The sequence below is a fragment of the Uloborus diversus genome, chromosome 10, assembly GCF_026930045.1.
Source record: "Uloborus diversus isolate 005 chromosome 10, Udiv.v.3.1, whole genome shotgun sequence".
Lineage (NCBI taxonomy): Eukaryota > Metazoa > Arthropoda > Arachnida > Araneae > Uloboridae > Uloborus > Uloborus diversus.
In genome coordinates this window covers 82,288,975-82,316,716 of record NC_072740.1, presented here as the reverse complement: position 1 = coordinate 82,316,716, position 27,742 = coordinate 82,288,975, and the positions used below count along the sequence as shown (strand labels likewise).

At 33.7% G+C, this 27,742-nt stretch overlaps 1 protein-coding gene across 3 annotated transcripts in view; it reads right to left on the bottom strand.

The window, feature by feature from the left end:
* LOC129231504 (deoxycytidylate deaminase-like) overlaps positions 1–26,828 on the bottom strand; it is a 40,157-nt gene extending 13,329 nt beyond the window's left edge. Inside the window, exons 1-5 of one of the 3 annotated variants that reach the window (XM_054865834.1) lie at positions 26,734–26,808; positions 11,203–11,324; positions 7,594–7,777; positions 5,626–5,708; positions 380–512 (exon numbers count right to left, since the gene is read on the bottom strand). In XM_054865834.1, the coding sequence (XP_054721809.1) occupies positions 380–512; positions 5,626–5,708; positions 7,594–7,759 (382 nt within the window). In that variant the 5' untranslated portion in view covers positions 7,760–7,777; positions 11,203–11,324; positions 26,734–26,808. Of the gene's footprint in view, positions 1–379; positions 513–5,625; positions 5,709–7,593; positions 7,778–11,202; positions 11,325–26,733 lie in introns of all 3 variants that reach the window. The other 2 variants (XM_054865835.1, XM_054865833.1) reach the window with 2 other exon arrangements.
* Between the last annotated feature and the right edge of the window lie 914 nt (positions 26,829–27,742).

Below are 27,742 nucleotides of genomic sequence, written 5' to 3'. Positions count from 1 at the left end.
ATTACACCTAGTACAACACTCTAGCTCTTGTAGAAGCTGAGTAAAAGGAGCTTTTGTAAGTACCGAAATATTGCTTTTGCCATTTTTCGACTATTTTAGGAGATCTCACACAAAAAACTATTGGTCAAAAAATCTAAAAATACTGAGTTTTTCAATCATCACGTGGGTAGACTGAAACCTGTAACATTAGTAGAAATTGATAATGGTCAGTTTCAGAGGCTTGTTGATTTGGCATGGAATGACCCATTTTTCAAGTGATTCTTAAAATTGTTTCCTGTCAGTAATAAATGCTAGACTGTATTATGAGAATATTTTTGTTATTAAGCAAAATTTTTTGCAAATAGATGTTCAAAATAAAATGCATGAAAGACAAAGTTACCATATGGATTTTTAGTTGCAGAAGATGATTCAGTTTCTTCCCAAGAAAGCATTGCTTCATCAATGCCATTAGGCATTCCATTATAACCAACACTTATAACTTTATTGTCCTCATTAATTATGCAGGCACCAACCTAAAACAAAGATATCTTCTTTAAAATCCTGAATAATGTAATGTTTTGGTGATGAAAAATTGTAAATTAGGTAACAATCATTCATTATTTAGTTGAGTTGTACATACCAATTTCTTTGTATGAGAGTGAAAAATACAATTTCCTGCACTTCAAATGATCTAGCACAGCAGTTGGACAATGGAACAGGGTATTCATCCATTTCTACTAAGATCTTGGGGAAATTAGGTATCATTTGAAAGGTGTAGGAAGTTGCATTTTTCAACAGAATCCCTGATAAAAGATATCTACCCGAATTTTTCCTGCCATACAGCAAAATTGGTATGTACAGTCAAACTTACTCATGAATGATACTACTGCTGTACTGGCAAACTTTCTTCTCCGTAACAATACATATATTGAAAAAGTAATTTTCCTACAATTTCTGTTTTTATGAGCTGTCCTATATAAAAAAAATCAAGCATTCAAGTTTTGGATTGAACTGGGATTAACCCTAAGTGGGAAAAGTGTTGGCACATACTTTATTACCCCGCATTAGCCGGCATGCCAAAATAAGTGAGGTAGAGCTGGGAAATTACTTGTTCGGAATTTAATGAGATAGCAGCTTAAAATAAACGCAAAGTGAGATGTGTCGAGACAAAAAATAGAATTCAAAAAGAAGTAGGAGCTGAAAAAATGTGATATTGCAAAGGTTTTTAAAATTCCCAAAAGCACTGTTCTTTGGCATAATTAACAGCCAAGATTAAATTTTGAAAAAAAAAAGAAATCAGAGTCAAATCATCTAGAAATCGATTCCATGAAGAGAAATTTCAGAAGCTTGCAGAAAGTTTATATGAATGACTAAAAATTATGCAATCAAAAACTGTTCCAATAGAGAGAAATTTGTTAGTGAAAAGCTCTAAGTTTTGCTCAAAAAATGGACATTGATGAAACTGCAAAGCTTAGGACGGAAGGTTACAGAAATTAAAAATCAGACATGGTTTTTTATTTTATAAGCTTTGAAGCGAAACACAGTGAAAAAAGCAGTGGACAAATGGAAAGAGGATAAGCTGATAGAGATTACCAAAAATTATGGCCCGGAAGATATTTTTAATGAAGACGAGACTAGACTTTTTTAAGATGAAACCTGATAAATCTCTTGTTCTGAAAAACGAAACTGCAAGTAGAGGGGAAGAAGTCAAACAAAGACTTAAGTGATGTCTGGTATGGAAAAACTCCCACTTTTAGTGGTCAGAAAATCAAAAAAGCCAAGGAATTTCAAAAAGCTCAAAACCTTACATATCATCTACAGAAACAACACCAAATCATGGATGACATCTGTCCTTTTTTAGGAATGGTTATATTGCTTTGATAAGCAAATGATTATTCAAGGTAGAAATATTACTCTTGCAATTGATAACTGTTCGGCTCACCATAAACAGATATAAATCAGTCACTGTGGAGAGTGATTCCACCATAATGTATGTAATATTTTTACAAATTCTTTTTCATTAGCTCAGCATCAAAAAAATCAAGCATCGGTTAACATTATCTTATTTTACATACTTTTATAGATTAATTACATGCACAATATAATTATTCTCAGTCTTTTAATAATTAATTATTAATTTTATACAATTTGTAACGTTCGTGAAAACTGAAATTCTAAACTGTCACACATATTACAAATTTGGTGGAAAATGGTAGGAGCACATTCAGAAGTTGATATCATTAATGTAGGACCATTCAATGCAGGACCATGTTGCAAAGCTCTCTCTGCAGCTTGTAGAGGATCTACTAAGCAATGAAGTGTTTCTCATGGATGTACACTTTTTTAGTGTGAATTTTGACTGCAGTTAAATAGAACTCACATTTAACTATAATTTGTGCATCTTGCTTTGTTTCACGTTTTCTTATATACTGCATTTTTCACATTTTCATTTTTTTAAATAATTAAGAGTATAACTTATTAATCCTAACAAAATGTGATTGAGATTAATCCTACAGCTGTATTTTATTGAAACACCTTGCTGAAAGCTTTCAAATGAAAAACATTATTTGCACTCTTTTCCACTCTTTTGCAAGTGATGCAGATATTTTTGTCTGCACTGTATATATTATATGTCCCTCAATATTGAGGACTGAAGGGCCAGAGTACAGCAGTAACCTGAATTAATCAGTTTTATACATTGGATTAAAAACAAACAGTAAGTTTCAAGGCAGGGACCAGGGTTGCACTGCCAGGCTTTATAGGTTTCAACTGCAAATTTTATGAAGCAAAATTATTTTACATCACGCATTATTAATTTTTTAATTATATATAAAATGTGGGTGATAAGTCATGGCCAGTGTTAGAAATAAACGGTTGTTAGTCACATTTTGTGACCAAAAATTCTGATGTGGTGCAAATTCCTAATTCTAGTTGCCAAATTTGATGTCTAAACTTTTGGATCACATTTAAGTTTTATTTTTCTGACTCATTGAGATTAAGACTCGTAACTGATTTGAAGAATCAATTTGTAAAAGTAATTTTCAAATGCAATCAAATTTGTCTATAAAAAAATTTTTCCTATGTATATTGTACAAATATGCTACAGACAGTGTGTAGCATAAAGCTATGTATACATATCAGTAATGTATTCAATTAATATATATATATATATATATATATATATATTTGATTCATTAAAAATGGCACCTAAGTAGTTGGTTATGATGCCTAGAAACTTATACCATTCTCATTTCTAATATGGGTCACAACATTCAAAATTATGTCTACTTTTACACAGCATTTATAATCAGACATAGTCTAGGAATACATTTACAGCTAATAGGGCAGAAAGAAAAAAAAAACTTTGAAACTTTGAGAGTTTCATATTATGTGAACAAGAAAAACTTCTTATACACAACATCTACATTACATTTTTACATTTATAGGCATATAAGGCTTGAGAAGAAAATAATGAAAACCAGTGGCAGATCCACACGCCCCCCCCCCCCCCAAAGAGGTTTGTAGATTCAGAAAAATTTTGTGAGAAGGGGGAGGGGGACCAGTGAACCTCCTCCCCACATCACAAAAATCACCTCCAGTTGAATATTTAGGTCTTGAATTCCAAAAATATCCCAAGGAAGAGTCCTCTCTCCCTCTTATCATAATTACCACATCCAGAATTTTCTGCTCTTGGAGCTTTAATTTAAAAAAAACTGCCTGGGAGGATTCTTTGAACCCACCCCTTCCCTCTAACGTTAACAAAGTCGGATTATGCAATCGTGTTTTTAAGACTGCAGTTCCAAAAAAATTTTTGTGGGAATATATATACCACATAATTCCTCTCTCTAACACTACGAAAAAAGTTGAAAATTGTGTTTCATGAACTTCAATATCAACACATTTCTGGAGGAGAGTTCGGAACCACATGCTTTCAGCTAATGTCATTAAGAAGGCATAAAATCTCATTTTTAGAACTTCAACTCTGGAAATTTTCCGGGAAAGAACTCCTATCCCATACCATCACTTAGGATTGCCTAAAATTGTTTCTTTGGAAACTTTTTAAGACTTTTTATATATTTAAGAGGGAGAGTTCTTCAACTCATCGCTTCTTTTAATTCTGCCCGTTTTTAAAAGTCCTTTTTTGAACAATTTCCGGGGGAAGCCCCCTAAACCTCCAATTTCCGGATTTAGTCTATAATTACGCTTTTAGACTGCAATATCGAAAATTTCCGGATCAAAATTATGAAACCTGTTCCTTCTCCTAACATCATAAAAGATGGTCTTCAATTGCTTTTGTGGCATATGGGGCTGTGGACATGAAGAGCGAGCAATGTGTCCGTAACGGGGTTCGATCAATGAACTTTTGTGATGCTGACCGAGTACTTTACTGCTTAGCCAAAAGGACCTCAAGGCTCAGGGGCAAAGATGGGTTTAGTGCTCTCTGAATGTACGCCACATAACTTGCCCTAAGTGAAGGCACTAGGGAGCGAGAGAGTGATATTTGGATCAGATGGGTCGCCGAGAAGCCAATCTTTGGTTTGAATGGTAAGCAACGAGACTCAAGTTGCAGCTTGTTGCTGTTGATGTGGGGCCTGTTGCTGGGTTACATGGCGCCATTTGTTGAGTAGCAGGGTCACCAACATGTGGTGTACGGATGTGGAAGCAGATAGCAGAGTGAATGAATCATGTCCATCGCGATTTTTGATTCATAGACCTTTGTGATGCTACCCAGTACTTAACTGATAAGATAAAAATTCATCTCAAGGCTGGAGGGGGGTTAGGGCTAACTGCTCTCTCAATGTATGCCAAATGTTTTTTGGGATTCAGCTTCAAAAAATTTCCAGAGAAGGTCCCTCAAATCCTTCTATTCTTACCTACCAAAATCATCAAAAGCTGCATTTTTGCAGGGTGTGCACCTGGGGGGGGGGAGTGATTACGTAGACTACGCCTTTGAAATTTTTAGGGGGTGTTTTGAGGGGTATTTTTCACTTTTTGGGGGAGGACTCTTGCATTTGGGGGAAGGGTCTTCGCGATATCTAGGGTGGATGTGCCCTTGCTCCTGGGGGGGGGGTACCCTTGGTTTTGGGCCCTTTAGTATTAAAATATTTCTAGGGAAAGGTTCTGAAACCCATGCCTTTCCCTAATGTCACAATTTACCGCCCTTTTCCAAGCATTATTAAATATCCTCCGAAATCATATTTCGGAACTCCAATGCCAAAGTTTAACTGAATCCTATCTCTTCCCTTCATGTCACCAACGAGGACCAGCAATCGCAATGTCGAAGATTCAATTTCAAAACATTGCACAGTGGTGGATCTTCAATTTTTCTGAGACAAGGCAAAAAATTGACAGTGCCGCCCTTGCCCCCATCTTTTTTTTTTTTTTGAAGTTTTAACTTTTTATTCTCTATATTCAAAGCATTAGTAACATTCAATTAAACTCCTTTAATCACAAATATTATTAAAAATAAAAACAATGAAAAAAATTAAACTTAAAAAAAATAAACTGTTTTTCTACCCCCCCCCCCCCTCCCCTATAATTTATTAGACATTCGCCCCTCCCAAGAGGATTGTCTGGAACCACCATTGATGAAAACAAGTCTTGAAAATTGTGCAAACATTTTGATTTATGCTGATAAAAGATTACCTTAGTGACAGGATGTCTACTTCCAGCAGCAATGAGGTAACTTAAGCTCATAAAATAATCATTCCATGGAAGGTAATTCCTATCTAAATAAAAATTTTCACAGTTTGATTATCTTGCACACATACACATCTTTTCTTTATATAAAAAAAACACAAACTCCTAATGTGTGTAAGTGATAACTCAGACACAACCAGAGATGTCTACAATCCTGTTGGACTGAAGTTTTGAAAAATGCTCGGGGAAAGGCCTCCAAACATCCCCAAAGATCGTCGTAAACTCACTCTTTTAAAATTTTAATTCCGAACATTTTCCTGGAGGGAGATTCAAACAGGATTTCTTATCGTCATGCCAAAGATGACCTACACTTTTGTTTTGTGATCTCAATTTGGAGAAATTGGTGGTGCAGGGTTCGTCAAGGGAGGGGGAATCGCCCCTCCCTTGGCTTGTGGGAGGGGACATGGCCCCTTCACTTTTTTGAGACAATAATTTATACCTTTTTATTTTCTTTTATTGGGCATGCATGGGTATGAGTGAAATTTTAAAAAAATGGCTTGTATTTGTGGGAGGGGGAGGGTCAAGAGAATATTTTTAAAATTTACTTTGTAGCATTTCCCCCCCCCCCCCGAAATGTGTATCCTAATATTCTCAATTTCTGAGAATCCCCTTCACTTTCTTGAGACATTTCTCTTAGTCTACAATTGCATTTTTCGAACTGCAGTTTTGAAAAACTGGAGCAGTTAAAAGGAATTAATTTCTGTTTATTTTTCAAAAAGAAAAAATGATCAGGGAGAGTCCCAAAGTTCCATCGTTTTCCCTAATGTCAATAAATATGGCCTATAACAATGTTTTAAGGCTTCAATTTCTATGGTGCCCATCTAGGGGAGAGAGGAGGGGGTCATGTCACAGACTGCGCCATTGAAATTTTTAGGGGGGCGCAAGGGGTATTTTCAGGGCCGGATTTGGAAATGTGGAGGCCCTGGAGCAACGAAGGAGTGGAGGCCCCTAATCAGGGTTCGAAAAGACCATCATATTTTCGAAAATATCCGATACTTTGATATATATCTGAATATTTTGATATATATATATGTATATATCCAATATTTTCGACCCGTGAAAGTTAGGATGTTTTGTAAAAATTTTATTGTGGGGTCCCATTTGTTGTGGAGGCCCCGGGGGAGTAGCCCCGCCTTCCCTCCCCTAAATCTGGCCCTGGGTATTTTTATCTTTGGAGGGGGGCTGCGCCCTTGCTCTTAAGGGGGTGGGCACCATTGGTTCTTTTACCATACTTTTGACAAACCAGTAATTATAGATTTGTATCAAGGTGCTATATGTTGTATGCCCTATTTGCGTTGTGCCATAGTGTATAAAATTACTTAAATAGCAGTTGAATATGAAATTAATCAAGTTTATTAGTTAAATATTTTGTTCTTGGGGAAGGGATTCATATTCTATTCTTTATATTTTTATGCAATTATAGGGATAACTTTGTACCATGTATATTTCAAGTTTATTTTATTTATTTATTTATTTTTTTAAAGCTAGTTTAAACTTTTATGTTCATTTTATAGCTTTGCATAAATATTTGCAAGATTTATGCATATGATCAATGGAATTTGGCAACTGCAACTAAACTATATTTTGGCAACTAAGAAAAAAATATTTGCCATTGGCACCTAACTGACTGATAGTAATTTCAACCTCTGATAATGACAAAAACACAATGATGACTACTACTACAATCTGGCAAAACGTTTCAAATCTGTAATATTTTCTTTTTTTCTTAAAATACTACAGAACAGAAAAATTTCATGTAGCAACTCACTTGTGATAGAACTCTTCTCAACCTTCTGCAGAACCCACATTGGGAATCGCTGGTCTGCTCTATTTTAAAATGAACTTAGGTATATGGATGCGATTTCTTAAACTACACAATGAAGTAGTTTGTTGCAGAACTAATTAAAAGCCTACCTTTTGCAGACATGGTACTAGTTGCATCTTTTAACTCTACATTTGCTTCTGCTTTAGCATCAATAAGTTTGGTGCAAGTAGCTTCCTTTAACTGCATGTCTGTTTCTGCTTTAGTATCAATAAATTCATTATTCATGCTAACTTTTCCGTCACCTTTCTTCGACATAATTCATAAATTAACCTGCTAAAAGATAAAACATAAAAATCAAAATATTTTACACAAGTGCTTACTAGTAAACAATCTCTCTTGCAACATTTTGGGATCTAGACATAGTATATATTTGGAAGTGCATAACCAGAATGGTACAAATCCAGGTGTAAACTGCCATGGGCAGGTAAAACACAGTATCTGCAAATTTCTCGTTTTTCATTCTTTTGTCTTTTTGTCACCCATTGTAATTTACTTTTATTATTATACTGTCATGGGCAGGTAAAGGGCAGTAACTGCAAATTTTTCATTTTTGTCAACTATTGTATGTTAGCTTTATTGTACAAGCTAGCTTATTTAGTTACCACTGAAAAAAAGTGCAAAAAAAATGTTTAATTCCAATATTTACTTATTTTTAGTAATGAATCTAAAATGTATTTCTTCAAATATCTTGAAAACTCATTTCTGCAGATACTGCTGTTAACTTGCCCATAGCAATATACAAGCTTGCTCATTTGGTTTCCAATAATTACTTTTAAATAAAAAAAAACCGCCTTCAAAAAACATAAAGGAACTAAAAAGCAAAAAATAACCGATTATACTTACATACTATTTCCTACCCACACCTAGAAATGAAATTTATTTTACAATTCCAGTACAAAAATCAATTAAACTAATCACCCAATTATAAAATAAATACTGATTTTAATAACTATACGATGAATTATTTTAAATACCTAACTAATTATATACAATCTCTTAATTTTTAATGACCTATTAAAGTCGGGGCCTCCTATAAACTACTACCTGACGTAACTGACAACCCACTGATCCTGAATTAAACACTAATTTAACTGAACACGAAATTAGTCTTTAAAACTAAACCGACTCAGATATGTTAGGTAGTAGTTCATAGGAGGCGCCGACTTCAAAAAGTTATTAAATATTAAGAGATTGCATATAATTAGTTAGGTATTTAAAATAATTCATCGTATAGTAATTAAAATCAGTATTTATTTTATAATTGGGTGATTAGTGTAATTGATTTTTGTACTAGAATTGTAAAATAAATTTCATTTCTAGGTGTGGGTAGGAAATACTATGTAAGTGTAATCGGTTATTTTTTGCTTTTTAGTTCCTTTGTGTTTTTTGAAGGCGGTTTTTTTTATTTAAAAGTAATTTATTTCTTGCTTTTCAGTGGTGTAAATATAAAATAAGTTCGTAGGATAGAGTATGTGGTACATGACGCTGAGAACTTTTTTATGCGCAAGTCGAGTATGAGAACGTCGAACACATGAGTCTGAAAACAACTAAGATGAGCACGGTAGAGAAAGAAATAGACAACAGCGTCTCAGAGACTTCTGACGACTGTGAAGAAAGGCTTTTTCAAATGCGCAACTAAACTATGTACAAAAAATGTTGTCTTCATAATTAGTTCGACTTTATCAAAGTCTGCTTTCCGAAAGCAAATGCACGAGTCACTAAAAAAACAACAGAAATTGCTTTAAGTTAAAAATTGTAAAGTTGTAAATTATATTTCACAACAATACGTATCACACAACCCTCGATAAAGCTGTCATAGATTTAGGAAAATAGAACTTTGCAAAAGGACGAGTATACGTAGCTCTCAGCATAGTCAAGACTTGAAGTAATAGCTCGATCTGATTTAGAACCCTTTAAACTTTTAACTAAACCTCACGATGAATGAGCATTAGCAGAAATGCAACAATAGATAGATCTCGTTTCTAATAAAAAATATAGACTGGATTCAGTATTTAGTTAGAACCATTCAAATTTTACGTGTCCCAAGCTACAAATAAAGTGTAAATTGCAAGTCGTAAAATTGTAAATTATAAATTGTAACATGGTAAATTGTAATTTATATTTCACAAGAACTTCAAGTTTACGTGTCATGTAACTCATGATAAAAGTCGCATGGTTCTTCAAATGCCCCCATTATAGATGAAGGTAAAAAATTCCATTTACGTTTGTTGCAGAAAATCCTTGATTCAAAATGTTCATTATGATTACTCTTAATAATAATGTTTTTTAATACTTTCTTTAACTATGGGTAAAAAAAACACATACCTTTGTTTTATGGCATTTTTTAACACTGGGTTTTATATTTAATTGTTTGTGAGGGAAATTACATGAAATTTATTGTTTTTTACCCATCACATTTCTCTCTAAACAACAAATAGGGTAAATCAAAGATTTGTAACCTTAGAGTAAAGTTAGACCACCCCCTATCCATTAACAAAAAAAAAAAAAAAAAAAAACCATAAAAACCGGTTCACTGAGACGATATACAAAGTTAATGAAGTACAAATCGCTTTAAATCTGAGTATAATATTTGAAGAGTTCCCTCAATTTCATCAAACTCGAACTTGATTACCATTCGACGGCCGAGGAACTATACTGTTTCAAAAATTAAAAAATTTTTTTAAAAAATCCTAACCAGTACAGGCAGGGGCGTGCGCAGAAATTTTGGGGCCAGTCACAAATGACTTTTCCGGGTCCTTCTCCATATTGTTTTTACTTCTATAGTTCCCCCAATTTTTAAAAATTATGGGCTCCCTTCATTTTCAGGCCCAAGTCAACAGGTGTTCTTTCTCACCCTCCTGGGTACAGGCGTCTTCGAATATTTATAGAACATTGTACAAAGAAAAAACTAATCTGACGAGTTCATAACCTCCTCCTTTTTTTTGAAGCCTGCTAATTAGAATAACCCTAATTTCAAATTAAACTGGCAGCATTGTGAAATAGTAAATCTAGAATACTGTTCAAACTTGAGAAATCAGACACCAGTTACAAAATATTATTAAAGAATTTAAGTTAAATCATCGGGGGAGGGGTGTTCTGTATTCAATTCCCCTTGGATTGAACACTAAATATGTTTGAAAACTGAATCATCAAAAAAAAAAAAAAAACCATTTTAGTGAATAAATTAAGTTATTTTAGTTAAAAATAGTATTAAGGTAATTGATTCAGCTATTAAAGTAGCAAAATATGTTTAATTTACTGCTTTGCTACATAGTAAAACATTGGTAACACCTATAAGTAAAAACTAAGAGGCGGCAAAAATTAATCATCCATATACCGCGAGAATTCCCGTTCAAGACGAAGGCAAAACCTTTGCTAAAAAATACACTGGTCAAGGAAACACCACGTGACCTGTGACGTAATTCGACCGCTGACGTAAGCTGGATGTATCCACAGCGTGTGAAATTCAAAGTTTCTTCGATTTCTCCGGGACACCTTATCAGATCCAGATGAAATTACAGTGGGGCCATCTGGGAAGTATACCCTTTCAAACAAAAAAAGAATTTTTCAAATTGGTCCAGTAGTTTTGGAATAATCCGAAAACACACATAAAAAGCCGCATGAAGAAATCATAACCTCCTTTTTTGAAATAAATAAAAAAATAAATAATGAAAATAAAAAAAAAAAAAGTCAAATACCAACATTTCCCTATTGTCAATATGTGTGAATTCCAACAGGTGTTTCTTCAAATATCTCAAAAACTCATTTCTATAGACACTGCGCTTTGCCTTCCCACAGCAGTAAAGTTCTTGGTAATAACCTTTAAGAGAATATTCTCATGTAAGATAATATTCCAGATTATTCACCTAAAAGGTAGCTACAGTTCTAAAATCACTTTACCTACACAATTCAAACATAAAATAAACAATTAAAACATAAAACATGCAGGGAGAGTGTTTGGCATGTTGGTTCGCTGTTTGGATTTAATTTTTTATCTCATTAAAAAATGAACAATTCAATCTGTTTTTTTACTATAATATTAATTATACATTTCTCATCATCCATGATATTTATAAAAATGCTCTTCTGATCATAATCTTTTTACCTTATTTTTAAGCAGTCTTTGGAAGTGAACCAAGGTGCTGGGCCTGCTTTGCGACCATTTCAAAAATTCTATATCATAAAGGCAGTGACCACTTCACAGAATTTTATACCTTAAAATTAGACCTTACACAAAATTTATTAGTGAAAAAATGTGTACATCCTTTTTAAGCTCAGTCAATGCATCTAAAAGCAAAAACATAAATTGAAAAAAAATCCTCCAGCTTACTAAGTTATTATCAATGAAGTTATACTTTAGGCCTAAAGAATTTCTGATTAGATTTGTGATAACTAAATATGCTCTGAGCAACATGACAGGATTTCTTTCACAAAAAATATATAATGGAAAAAAAATGCCCAAAAATAGCTCTTTATTTTACCAAAAGAAAAAAGTTACCAAAATTTTTTCACAACATGTGGACCCAAAAATAAAAACCTGGATCGATCCCTTGTAAGTATTATTTAATGTTGTAACTAACTTATTTATGTTTTTATTGAAATTGAAAACTATATTTTTTTTAGAATCAATAATCAGCATGTCAGTGATTTAAATCAAAGATTTTAATCAATGATTTCTGTTTCTTCAAAAATTGCTGATCTAATTCACACATTCCATTTCATGGAAATTCTAGCTAATCCCTTCTCCCCCATGTGAATTCCTGAGCGTCAAAGGACCTTTGTGCCAAATTGACAAAGTTTCACCATAAAAAGTGAATTTGTTGAACATACACACACATTCATACACAGGGTGATTTTAAAAAACATGGACAAAATGACATGGCAGATCAGTGTTATAACGAGGATCAAAAATCATATATGAACAGAGGGTTGCAATTGCAATACCAGAGGCAGCCAGAGCCTGATCACCCAAAAGGCTCGGGAAGCTTGAGCTTCCCCTCAGAATTTTTAGGGGGCCAAAATATTACTATATAACCGCGATTTAAAAAAAAAAACGGTTTCAGCTTTTGACAGCGTTTTTTAAAAGGATTGAAAACACTGAAACTTGCTTAAACAAAAATGTTTGAATTAAATATTTACAGAAAGTGTGGACACATTTGATAAAATGAAGCCATAAGCTAGATTTTCAAATGTGGGACTCACTAGCGCAGCCAGAAATACCTTCTGGAGGGTGTTTTTGATGAACAATACCTTCTGGAGGGGGGGGGGGGGATGATGAAAAATACCTTCTGGAGAGTTTTTTTGATCAAAAATACCTCCTGGAGAGTATTTTTTGATTAAAAATGCCTGCTGAAAGAAATTTTGTGATCAAAAATACCTTCTGAAGAGGATTTTTTGATCAAAACAGCCTTTTCATATGCATAAATATCTGTATTAAAATTTGCAATAGAAATGTTAAAATCAGTGACTCTGGGGGGGGGGGGGGTTCACCCCTCAAACCCCCCTTCGCTGCGCCACTGGTGGGACTTGATTCGACTTAGTTACAATGTACTTTTATGTCATTCAATTTCTTTGGTAAAGTGTCAAATATGATTTAACATGTTATTACCTATATTTGCTGAGAATTCAAATGCAACATATGTGATAAAACAATATTTCTGTCATTCAGTAAAGTGGAAAAAATTTAAATCTGAATTCTGCTGGGCCACTTAGCATTAGTCAGTGTCATATCAATGTGCATAGAATGTTAAAAAAAATATCCTTAACAAAAGTGAGGGGCCCAAAAATGAGGCTGAGCTTCCCGTGGTTTCAGAGGTTAATCGGACCCTGGAGGCGGTGATTGGGACTGACAAGTGGGGGGGGGGGTGCAAAAAAAAACTAAAAAACTAAAAGCCATAAAACTTTCAATGGCAGCATAAAAAGAAGAGGGAGAAAAAAGTATAAAATTTTGCTAGAGCTGGTAATATGAGTAAATTCAGCAACTTAAGTCATGTTTTTATTAAGATTTTGATGAATTTTGTACACAATAACTTTACTCAGAGAAACACTTAAACATGAGACATGAATTGGACTTACATATTACTTACCCCAAAATATTTTGAGATGTCACAAACACTTCGCAATAAATTCCTTGAACAAGTATGGCTCGTTTTTAAGTAAAATAATTGATTTACAAATATCTAAACAACGAATACATAACTCTAAAAGTTACTGTTTGTGCTAAATAATGTTTCATAAATACAGTGAAACTTCTCTGGAATGACCACTCTCTGTTCCTGAAAAAAGTGGATGTTAATGGAGGTTGGTCGCTCTTGGAAGTCATTTTCGAACATGCAAATATAACCATAGTTGTTATTTACCTTCTTCCTGCAGTGTATTAACCAAGAACATTATGATATAAGAATGTATTTAAATAAATAAATTTTTTTTAATTTTAAATGTAAAATATACTTTTTACATAATTTTTCGATTTAAAAACTAATAGCCTAAAAATTCGCCTGCTTCAGATTCTTTGTTTTTCCAAAAACAACTTAAGTTTCTAGTTTAGTTTTCAGCTGCAAAAATAAATTAATAATGTGTCCTTATTATTAGTGCAAGATAAGATTATCTATTTCTGTTCGAGTTTGTTGTGCTGACAGTTTTTTTTTTTTTTTTTTTTTTTTTTGCTGCTAACTTTCTTCAATTTTCTTTCTGATTTTCCTTTCTTGTGTAAGTTCAACACTTCTGCACGTTTCTCGGGCGTGAGATTGCTCGTTTTTTCGAAATTCTGACTGCGATGTAGGTATGGTGATGAAAAGCAGAATGCAAATTCACTGAAACCAGCTCTTGAGCTTTCACAGGCACTAAAAATAGATTTTGTCCACTCTGATGAAGTAGGAATGCTAATGCCTCCTTCTAACCCCCCTCTCCCGTAAGCAACTAAGAAATTCCAAGAAACAACCTTTTAATAAAGTTCTATTCTTATCAACCTCCCTCAATGAAAGGTGCACACTTGATTTGCTTTGAGATTTGCATGTGCCACCTTAGTTTCCCTAGGGTCCGAAAAACAACACCCTCCTTTTTTTGACTTCAATGAGGTTCCAAGCAGAGAGAGCAAGAAAGGAACACGTTTGGAACCACTGGAGAATAGATTTTAATCCCTTATTCTGGTTTCTTTCCACCTTTGTTGATATGAGAAAACTTCTGTGTCCATATGAACTTTATTTTCTATTGCTTTTCTTCTGTTGTCTCTCTCTTTTTGAATTTTCTCTAACAAAAATTCCGGTATTTTTGAATGCTGAGGTTTACGATTTGCCGGTCGTTGTGAGAGGTTTCAATGGTCTTTCCCAGAGGTATTTTAACATTAGTCATATACGGGAGAAATTCGGTGCCTCAGAAAAGTGGTCGTTAATGGAGGTGGTCGCTCATAGAAGTTTCACTGTAGTTACAAAGTAAAACAAATAATTAGGTTCTGAAAATTTTGACATTTCTGCTTTTTTTAATTCCTAGTTTTGCTTGTTAAATAGGAAAATAAAATAAATAAATGTAATCCCAAATTCAAAAGTTTCTGGACACAAGTATGAAAATAACATTTTATTTATTTGTTCAGTACTCAATCTTGTTAAAAGTTCAGGCACAAATTCTTGACAAAAAACACGAAAATCCTGTACTATGTCTCCATTTTCAGCACCTAAAAGTGGAGTCTCTGCTCTTCCAAATATCGAGGAATTCTGACGCTTTGACACCGTTCTAAGTATCTCATTGCATTAGAAACAGGGTTTTCACTCAGAATAACAGCATATGGACAATAGAGTGACCAAGAGATGGCTGCACAATGACTGAACAAAAAAATTTTGCCTTAAAAAGCCAATCATTTGTGGGTTGGTCTTCCAGGATACTTAAGAGCCACAAAGCAGGTGCGTGATTAGCCAAAAACCTAACATTTTCCAATCAGAAATTCTTCAAAAATAAAAATTCCTAAAAAAATTCATACCTACTCTTTGTTAGGAGCTTATTAAGAGAATAACAGAAGGATCTCACTTTTACTTTGCTACACTCCTCAAAGAAAGTGGTCGAATTTTCACAAACCTTGAGAATGACAAGCAGCATCAGGAAAATGACAAAATGAGTTTCATCAAGGGTTATGCTAAATTAACAACAATAATGAAGAAATAACTGTAACTTAAATCAAAAAGTGTGTTTGTTCCTTGATAAAACAATTAACGGAAAACCTCCTTTAACTAGGCTTGCCAGATTTTTGGAATGTTCCACCAGGACCACCAGAAGGCCCCCCCCCCCCCCCCGCCCCCAGTATTCAAAAAAGTACACACACCTAACTGGTTTTTAGTGTTGTCAAGGGCGCAACCAGATGGGGGGGCCACAGGGCCTGTGCCCCTCCCCCCCCCCCAGAACGCTAATTTGAACAATTTTCAAAAATACTCTTTTTTTATTGGAACGAAGATGAACGCGCTTTGAGAAAACGAAGTGGTTCCATAGTAAGCAGGGACGACAAAAGGTCATTTAAAACTTCCCCTTCTCTCCTTTTCGGCATTTATTTTTTCTGTAGTTAGGAACTAATCGTTCATAACACTGCCTATTTCTTCTGCTACCACGGAGCGATCGTTTTCAACATTGCGCCGTCTCAAGTCCTATTTAAGAAGCACAATGATGCAAGAACGCTTAAATGGATTAGCACAGCTTTGTATCAACAAAGATATAGTTGTACAACCAGATGAAGTTATTGAAGAACTAACCAAGAAACAATGACGGTTAAACTTTGTATTGTAAACAATAAGACAATTTTATAAGTGTACATATGCAATGTGTATATTTAGGACTCATCAAGTGCAAGTGATTTTATTGATTATTTTGTTGTATTTTTAAGTGATTTCATGCCATTTTAACGTGTTCCTTTTTTTTCTTCTCTTTCCTTGAATGATCTTAAAAATATTAATATTTTAGAGCTTTTGCTGATAAAAATTCGTGTGCATTTTGATTTATTTCATTAATATAGTAAACGAAGTAATAACAAGTATTGATTTCCATTTATTAATTTGAACATCTTACCGCCATACTGGTTCAAGTATATTAAAGTTTTTTCTTAACGTGATTTCAATTCTGGCATAAGAACAATTAATGTTTTTGCAACAGTTTTTGAAAAAACTGCAAAACTTATACAATTTTAAGGAATTTTACTAAATAATATTAATGATAATAATAAATATTTATTGATGCAAAGAGAGAGAGAGAGAGAACGCTGATAGAGTATTGTGAAAAACAAATTGTGCCCCCCCCCCTAAAAATATTTTCTGATTGCACCCCTGAGTGTTGTATTTCATTCTTAATGCTATGGTTACTAATTATGAGCTAAACCTGGGGTAGTTAGAAATGATAAAAGCAGATAAATTTAAAACATTTTATTTCTTACATGTTAATATTTATAATTTACTTTAGTAAGAAGAAACTTTGAAAGAGGAATAAAAGTTTGAACAATATTTCATTCGCTGGACTTTTTTAAAAAGTCTTTTTTTTTTTTTATTTTAATCTTGTAAAAATCCCTGAAAGCTAATTCGAAATTAGTTTACAAGTTAATGTTTCAAACCAAAAAGGAATTATCCTAACTACCACAGTAAATTGTTCTTAGACTTTTTTGGTCATCTGTGTAATTAAATTTATCTTTTTCCAGGACATGAATTTAACTGACCGGAACACCAAGATTTTGTCTGAAAACCGGGATTGTCCCGGTCAAACCGGGAGGTCTGGCAAGCCTATAGCATGTGTATATATTTTTTAATCATACAATCTTATACGACCACTTGTTATAAAGACCTTTTTCTATGGGACAGAGTGGTCGTTATATCGAGCGTCGAATGCAGTATTGTATCCAAAAATGTGCATCCGAAGTAACATATAGCCTATTTCAGCTAACGTAAGCAACACTACTGTTTACTGAGCTTACTATTTTTAATTATTTTTGAAAGTGATATAAGATTTTTTTTACATGGAAAATAATATGTTAGTTGCTTTGTTTAAAAGGTACTACTACTTTTTATTTGTTCATTTATTTATTTTTAACACATCTATTTTTTTAGATGGGTGAGACATATTTTACTTCTAGAAATCAGCTTAAAAGTTAAGAAGTTGTGTCCGAAATAATTTGCAATGTTAGCTAATTTTGAGAATGTAGATTAGATACTAGAAAGTTGATACAGTAGAAGACCGTTATAACGCCGACCTGTATAATGCAATTCTCTATAAACCGCAATTTTCAGAAGTAAACAATAGGTTTTGAAGTTTAAAAAATCCCTCTGTTTTGCTTTGCAAAAGTAAAAATTGCTAGGCAAATTAAATTTTGGAAGTTTTTCATTTTTCCATCTTATTTCAAAGCTTTTAAATTGAAAATTAGTACTCATAGTAAACAGGAAATACCAGATGGCTCTTGAAAATGCAGCTGTTATGCAAACTATAGAGCTAGCAGAAGTGCAGGATTTTGATTGTGAAACATATTTATTTGTGAATAACTAATTGTAATATTGGTGCTTTAATACTCATTGCAGATAAAACTCATTCTGAAGTGCTGATATATAGATATATTCTGAATATTAGTTTCAAAATTTGTGAAATGATCTATATAACGCAAAAACCTGTGTAATGCAAAAGCTCTGGTCCCAAGGTGTGCGTTATAACGGTCTTCTACTGTATTGGTATACAGGAAAGTAGGCTCATTTAGTTCTAGATGGAACTTCTTGTTTAAAGGTTGCTACTTTGATATTAATTTGCCATGCATTATTTTTTTTTTTAAAAAAAAGCCAATTGACTAATATTTTCAAAAAACAATGTAACTTTTTTTACACACTGATCTACAAACCTTGTGGTTATGCTTAGTTTGCTTGATTGGTAACTGCTATTTTTTTACTTATGTAGGGTAGACCGACCAGTGAATGAATACTTAAGCACAATTTCATTTTTAAAAAGTCGTAGTAACTTTAATTACTATAGTATTCAGAACTTGATAGTTAAAACATTTTGATTGATCTATGTAATATCTAAAAACATTGCGGGAACTTAAATGGTACCTCTTCCTCCTTTTATGAGTGCTTAAAGAAAAAATGGCACAATGACCCAATGAATGAACACCTCCGACTAGTAAATGAACACAAATTGGTCCAGTGAATGAACATGATAAATTTTGATTTAAAACAAAACTAAGAGTTTTTAAATCTATCTATCTAACTATTTATATCTATCTATCCATCTATCCATATCTCTATTCGTCTATCCATCTATCGATTTATCTATCTGTTTTTCCATCTATCCATATCTCTATTCGTCTATCCATCTATCGATTTATCTGTCTGTTTTTCCATCTATCTACCTATCTATATACCTATTTATTGATCTATATATCTATCCATATCTCTATCTGTCTACCTACATATATATCGGTCTATCTATATATCTACTGATTTGTCTATTCCATGCATCTACATATTTTTCTATCTACACATTTATCCTTCAATCTATCTATCTATTTACCTATCTATCTATGTACTTAACTATTTTTCTATATATCTATGTGTCTATCTATCTGTCTATATATATATCTATCTGTCTATCTAATTATCTACCTATCTATCGATATTTATTTATCTATCGTTCTAGATAGATAAATAAATATCGATCTATCTTTCTATATATCTACCTATCTACCAGTACCTATATATATCCATCTATCTACCTGTCTATATATCTATCTACCTATCTATCTATTTAATATTCTACCCATTTATATCTAACTATCTACCTGTCTATTTACATATCTAACTATTTATCTGTATTTACATCAATCTATACCACTATCTCTCCATCTACCTATCTATATCTATCTATAGCTATCTATCTACCCAGAGGTGCCCACAAGGGGGGATTATGGCGCAAGTTGCGCCATCAAAATTTTTCGGGGGGGATTTTTTTTTCAGAACTTATTTTTTCTTTAGAACATGAAATTTTGAATTTTAGAAAGGAAAAATATTTAAACTTATTCAACAAGAAATAGATGCATTAATAACACTTTTTTCACGTACTCTTCAGGGCCGTCGCCAAGAGGAGGGTGCTACACCCTCCAGTTTTTCAGACGTCAATTTCATTTAAGCGATGTAAACGAACGAAGAGAAAGGGAAACTCTTCGTTGTTTTAAAAAAATAAAATAGTAATTATAAATGAACAATTGAAACAATAGTGACAAAAAGTATTTTTTAGTAAAATTTAAATAGAAAATTTAATCTTAAAATACAATTGATCCATGATTCTCTTTTATTAAGAGTCGCCGAAATGTACGCTTCAAACATTTCTATTAACCAAAAAAAAATATTCAGTATAGTACACTCTTCACTAGTCCGCAGAATGGGTATGTCTGCCTAGTCGGAAACTATGGGCTCAGCTCAAATTAAATCATTGTGCATAGAGTAAAGTTAGCATAATGGGAGGGAGGAAAGGCGACAAAACTAACATGGTGCACGCCTTGCCTCTCGGCGGTCCTGGTTATACAAAACTGCTTCATGACTCTTCAGTTAAAAAAAATATAAAAAACATAAATAAATAGGACAGCTTCATTAGAACAGCCCATAGGATAGGGTTCGCCAAAACATTCCTATGCGGTTTTTTTTTTTGATGAAAAATATTGTACTGAAGATCATTGCTAAGTGGAGAAAAATGTATGGGTCGCCGAAATAAATATGAAATAAAGAGAAAAAATAAAATAAAAAGTAACAGTTAAATGCAAAGAGAGATTCAATGTAATGTAATGAATACTCACACCAAAAGTTCTAAATTTTTGAATGTAAAAATCGTAAGTAAATCACAGCTTAATCAAGAGATGCAGGTGGCATATTTAAAATAAAATGAAGTGGAATAGAGACTTAAGGTATCGCAGAAAATTACCACATCTTTTCAAAACGTTAAAAGTCCTTTTTCCAAGGCCGCAAACGCTTTTATTGCAAGAAAGCAAAAATATTAGGGGGGAAATTGAAAGTTTTATTATGGAAAATCCAAGCAAATAATCGTGTTTGGCAAAGGAAAATTGGAAGAAAATGTTACCACAATATGTTAATCAGTAACTAAAATTGACAATGAAGAAAGGAGGGACATAGCCAAACTGTAAGGAAGAATGGGGAACTCCAAACCCTTCTTTTTACGTCCCCAAAGCTGGCCTGGAATTGAGTTTTTAAAATTTAGGTTTTGAAAAAATCCCGGAAAAATGTTCTCAAACCCCATCCTTTAGCGGAACGTTATTAAAGATGGACTACACCTGAGTATTTAGAACTGCAATTTCTAAAAACCATGAGAGTGCTCCCAACATAACCTCCGAGAAACGCCCTCTCAATTAATCATTCATCCTCATTCAAGGTCGAATAAATTTCATCTTTTGAACTTTAATTTTAAAAAAAAACTGCCTGAGTTGTACCAAAACTGTCGTCCTCCAAATATTACGGAAGATCCTCAAAAATTTCATTGTTAAGGATTCAATTTAGAAAATCTTTCGGGGGAGAGATCTCCAAAACCTTCTACCCCTCTAACAGTATTAATAAATCGTCTACGATTGTTTTAATTGATTTTCAAATTTGAAAATTTGTCAGGGGAGGACTCCGAATCTCTCCACCCATTAACATTAACAAAAATCTTCAACTGCAGTTTCTACGGATCGAAATTTTTTTCGAGAGAATGCCTCTCTCTCTCCAACATCATCGAAAAATGTCTTAAATCTCGCTTTTAGTGCTTCAATTACGAAACAATTCTGGTCGTGAACCCCTTCAAAACTCTCCCCCCCCCCCCTTCATTGAAGGTTGGCTTAAATTACGTTTTCGGAGTTTTGGTTTCAAGAAACTGGCGGTGCACTAAATTTTAACAAAAAAGTCTACAATCGCGTTTTTAAGACTTCAAAATTTCAAAAAGTTTCGATGGGGTGGGAAGCCGCATCTCTCATCCCCCTCAATATCACCATAGATCGTCTAAAATTGCATTTTTTGATCTATAATTTTCAAATTTTTCCCGGGGAAGAGCCCCCGGACCCCCCTTTACATGTCAAAATCAGAAATAATTCACAATTAGAAATGCGTGCTCTTGAAGTTTGCATTTTGAAAAATTATATAACGATGACCCTGAGTCTCTTCCTCCCTCAATATTCAATTTCAAATTCCCGAGAGAGAGCCCCTAGACCCCCTCTTCTAAACATAATTAAATATAACTTACGATTTTGTTGGGAACTTAAATTTGGAACAATTATCGGGAGAGGCTATCCTGGAACTCCTCTCCCCTTCCTCCCAAATTTAAAATATAGTTTAAAACTGCGTTTTTATATCTTCAAATTGCGATAGGAATATCGCATTTCTATTGATAATTGTTTCAAATTGCAAATATCAATAGGATTTATATTACTAGTACTAAGGTCTAGTAATATGACTATCCCTGCTAAACCAGATGTCAAATCTTTTCTACCTCTCTCTGCACATTCGAACTTGCGTTTGAAAAAATTAAGGGACCCCCAAAAAGCGTACCCCCCCCCCCCCCCCCCAAGTTTTTTGAAATAGCAACGGCCCTGGTACGCTTTCCAAAATTTCATGACCGTGTCTCATTTTCAATGAAAGAAGCATCACAGACGGCATGGAGTTGGTGTCCATTTCAAAGCTGGATCAGAAGATTTGATTTCTTTTTAATATCTATAAATTTTCTGTAAGTAGCACAATTCTGCATGATGAATACGTGTGACAGTGATGAGAGGGAGAGAGGTCAAAATTGTTTTATTGTTTGTAATAATTCTGACCATTATGCTCCAGTCTTTCATTGATTCATTTGCACCTTGACAATCGTTGAGAACTAGTTTTGAAGTCCCTCCAATAACATATTATTTATCCCTCCAATCGACAGTTAATATATGTTCTCCATTAATTAGCTTAAGCTTATGAAGAATTTTTCATTTTACTTTACTCCCATCTTCTCTACCATTTTTAAACTGATTGTTTCAATTTATCATTAGATGATTTTTATTAAAACTTTCACTGATGTTGGTTTTTGCTGATGGAAGTAGAACAGTCTGTTCTTTAGGTATTTAAATTATTTTTCGTAAATCTTATTTACTTTCTTCCAGATCTGATATGTATAGAAGGATATTTGATTCGTTAAAATTCTCGAGTTCTGATTTTCGATGTTTGCAGAATAGCTGAATCCCTTTTTGAGGATTTCCGAAAAATATCTGTTATGGTGTGTGTGATTCATCTTTTTTTGGCTATACGACTTCAATTTTGGAAAACTTCCAGGAGAGCGCCCCCACTGTAACGCCAGAATGACACCCTCTTTATCGTCAAGAGTCATCTAAAACTGCGTTTTAGTAATGCAGTTTCGGAACATTTATAGAAGAAAGACCCTGATTCCCCCATTTTCCTTAACACAATCAAAGACAAGCCTAGAATTACGTTTTTAGAGTATCAATTTCGAAAAATTGCCGGGGGAATGGCATCGAAATTCACCTTCCACTAACATTATCAAGATATATCAAAACTGCGTTTCTAAAGCTACCTGTTCGAAACTTTAAGTTGAGCACCCCTCTTCCTCTTCCTCACTCTCGTCAAGATTATTAAAAAGTCGTCTTAAATTTGGTTTTTAGGGCTTCAATATCGAGAAAATTCCGGGAGAGCTTCCGAAAATTCTTTTTCTTAACGTCACAAAGGTAGGCTACAATTGCAATTTTAGAACTTCAATTTCAGAAAACTGCTTGTCCCCCAACCATATATAGCATTTTTAAGACTTTAATTTTGAAATTTTTTCCAGGGGCGAGCCCTAGGATCTCTTCTTTCCTTAACATTATCACAGATAATCTAAAACTGCGTTTTTAGAACTACAATTTTGAAAACAAAGGAAAGCCCTCCTTAACACAACGGTAGACAATTCACAATTGCGCTTTTAACGTTTCAATATTGAATAATTTCCGGGAAGTTGCCACCAAACCTTTCATTCTCCTAACATCACTAGAGATCGTGTAAAACTGTGGTTTTAAAATTACAATTTCAAAAATTTTCCGGACCCCCTATCTAATTGACAATAAATTTCCGTTTCACAGTTCATGTTGTATACATCTAGTAATGACTCCCTCCCAAGCCAGAAAGTTGTCCCTGTAATTATTCATACGTTTGGGAGGAAAAAAAAAAAGGTGTAGCAAAATTCAGGGGTACCCAAAACTTGTTTACTCAAGGTCCACGTTTTAAAATTAGGAAAGGCAAGGCGGGTCAACAATCCAACAGCATTTCAGTTCAAATAGTATTTTTAGCGCTACCCCCCCCCCCCCCCCCCCGTGAATTTGACTGGAAATTAAACATTCTAAAAACTGTTATGTTTAACCCAATTCAAAAGCGAGAATTTTTTTTTGGGGGGGGGGGAATTTGCACCATTGAGCTTGGGGGGGATGGGCACCCCTATATCTACCTGTCTATATCTATATTTCTATCCATCTTTTTATCTATATCTCTCTTTCTGCCTATCTATCTACCTATTTATTTATCTTCTAATCTATCACTATATATTTATCTTCCTTATCTACCTATCTACTTGTCTATCAATCAAAAGAGATAGATATATAGATAGGTAGGTAGATAGATATAGATATATAGACAGATAGCTAGATAGACAAATTGGTACATAGATATATAGGTAGATAGATAGATGGTTCGATTGATAGATAGGTAGGTAAATAGGTAGATAGATAAATAAATGGATATATATGTACGTATAAATATACAGGTATAGATAGATAGTACGTATAGATAGATAGATAGAGAGAGGTAGATAGGTTGGTGAATAGATGAATAAAAAAATGTCTATCGATCGATAAGTAAATAGGTAGATAGGTAGGTAAATAGATACAGATAGATGGATAGATAGATAGATAGGTAAGTAAATGGGTAAATAGATAGATAGGTAGATATACAGATAGAGATATGGATAGATACAGGTGGATAGGTAGGTAGATATACAGCTAGATAGAGAGATATGGATTGATAGATAGAGAGATGTAGATAAATATTGATAGGCATATACATAAATAGATATAGATACAGATAGATGGATAGATAGATTGAAATAGATAGGTGGCTAGGTATATAGATAGAGATATAGATAATTTTTTTGATAAATAAATAAATAAGATATGTAATATAATGTAACATGAAATAAAATAATTAAAGAACACGAAAAAAAAAAAAATCAGTAATATGCTAAAAAGTGTTGATTGTTTGCAAACAAATAAATAAATAAGTATAAAATGAAATATGTAAATAAATAAACACATAAAATTATCTGCATTACAAAAAAAGTACGAAAAGAGAAATATCTCAAAGAAACTTCAAACTTGTTTTTAAATCAAAAGAAATCTTGCCAGTGTTCATTTACAGGTTTTTAGTAAGTTTTTGTACCCAGTGGGTGAACACCCCTCTGCCTGAAAATCTAAGCATTCTGTGTTGACTGAAACAATTCAAATCCATAGCCTAAATATGTATACTTAATTTGTCTTTCGTAGAATTAAAAAACAAAATTTATAAATACAATTAATATTTATCAAAATAATTGCATGTACGAAACCAGCCTTATTATTTTGGAAGAGAAAAAGAGTGATTCACGGCAGTAAAAATTCTATATTTTTTTCAGGAAAAAAATACGTGACCAAAGTAACCAGTCAGGTGTCAGATAGCTTAGAATATCATCAAAGAAAGCTTTTTAAGTGAATTTATTTAGAAAAAAATTTTTGGAAGCTCTTTTCTTTAAAAAAATAACACGCTGTTTATTCACTGGGTGGTGTTCATTCACTGGGTGGTGTTCACTCACTGGTTGGTCTACCCTAACTAGCTTAATTGCCGCTCAATATTTTATTATCTATGAACATGTTTCTTACACTTTTCTTTTCTTTTTTTAATTCGTTAGAGTTGAGGTAGCTAAAACTGTCAGAAAGCGGGACATTTCTGCTCCCACACTATTTGCGGGAACAACGGGACGCCTGGTCACCTTAATCAAGAGCTATTTCCGACAAAGTTTGTTTGAAGCAAATCCACCTTTAAGTTTGGAAGCCTACTTGGCTTACAGTTTCCCAATAGGCACTAATTTTTAGGAGTTTGAATTGTTCAAAATTGGACGGAAAACAATTCAGATCAAAAAGATATTTTCTGCACATGTTCTTCATATAGGCTTGCCAGACTTCTGAAATGTTCAACCGGGACACTGGAATGCCCCCCCCCCCCCCCAACGTCGCGAGTATTCAAAAGGGTACACATCCATGACTGGGTTTTAGAGAATTTTACAGGGCAGTTCATTCTCAATGCTAGGAGTAAATGATTACTACTAATTATGAACATAAAACAAGGGCAATAAGAAATGACATGAGCAGATAAATTAAATTTCACTTCTTGCATGTTAATATCTACAAGTCATTCTAGTAAGAAGAAACACTTTGAGACAGGAATAAAAAATTGAACAATCGTTAGATATACTTTTCATTGGCAAGTACTCTTTTTAGTCTTTTTTGGTTTTAATCTTGTTGTAAAAGTTCTCACAAATTAATCCGACACTAATTTTTCAAGTCTATGTTACAAAAGACAAAGTAATTATCCTAGATAATCCTTCTCAGTTAATTATTTTTTGACTCTTTTGGTCATTTGTAATCAAATTTATTTTTTTCCGGGACATGGCGGACACCGGGATTCTGTCTGAAGTCCGGGACTGTCCCGGTCAAACGAGACGTCTGGCAAGCCTACCTTTAACCAACACTCCCATATAGCAGACATTTCTTCAAGTCCCTTTATATAGGTTGTTCAATATTATTCACTGAATAGATTACACGCCATATAAAAGATTGCTATAGTAAAATTCTAAGCCAGCAATTGGTAAAAAAAAAATATCTCACATTAAGTTCTATAGTAATTTAATCGTAATTGTCGAATTTCGAAAAGTATTTACTTCATTCTAAAAAGCTTTTAGCTAATTTTACTGCATCAGAAATTTAAAGTATACTCACTTACCTATTTATGCGACATTAAAATTTAAAAATGTCTGACCGACAGATTTCTTTTTGAAATATTCGTATGAACAACAATAAAGTTTATAGCATTGAGAACATTTCAATTATTTTTACATACGGATAAAATCACACAATATGCTGTCACGTTAATAAAGCTTTGAAAAGAACCCTAATCTTGAAAACAAACACTACTTACTTTATTTTCTTTCAGAAAAAAATGTTTTTCTCGGATCAATCGCTGATTTTTACTCCAAAAAGCATGCGATTCCACAAATCAAAACACAAACAAACCGCGTGAATAAATGTGATTGCCAAACCTTATAAAGAAAAATGACTATTGAGTTGAAAAGTCGTACTATGACGTCATTGTTGTTATGAGGTATTAGAGTCCCTAGGGACTCTATGAGGTATTAAACGTCACTGCAGTGGATTGTGGGAACTGTAATACGGCTTAAAAACTCTTCTTTATGTTTAAAAAAGAAAGCTTTTCGAAGTTTTTAAGTAAGAAACATTGTAAAAGAATGATGAACAATTCATTTAATACGAAATATTCCCTTTATAATCGTATTTTCATGGTTTTTAGCCTGCTTGGTTCCTCATCAGAAACATATGGTTAAAACTCAAATTTTCCTTTTACTTATCCCATTTTTCAGCATTTTTCATCCAGTCAAAAGTCTGTACAAGCCCTTAATGCATGAACATGAAGCGTATGAAATCCAGTAATCCTTAAATAAAACCAGTTTTTTTAAAAACCCGCCGTGTGAGAGGCATCATGGAATGCGGTATGAAAACGCATCGTGAAATGCGTGAAATTCAGCTGCGTGTCCGTGGGTGGAATGCAGGGCTGTGGAGTCGGAGTTGAAGAGTCGGAGTCGTTTGAAAACATGCCGACTCCGACTCCAACCCCGGGTTTTTTTTCTTTAATTTTCACTGACTTTCCTTGCATTTTTCAAAAAACTGATTATACCTATTAATTTGATTACATGCTACTAATTAGAAAATGCTTGTCATTGTGGCAACCAGCTGGCTTGATAGTTTATCGAGCTTTCTGTAACAGCTACTTAAGGGCGGTCTAGGAAGATTGGGCTGCGCAGATTGAGCTCCGTAAATTGGGCGCCGGGAACTTTGGGCGCCGAGTATTTTGGGCGCCGGGAACTTTGGGCGCCGGGAATTTCGGGCGCCAGGAACTTTGGGCGCCGAGCATT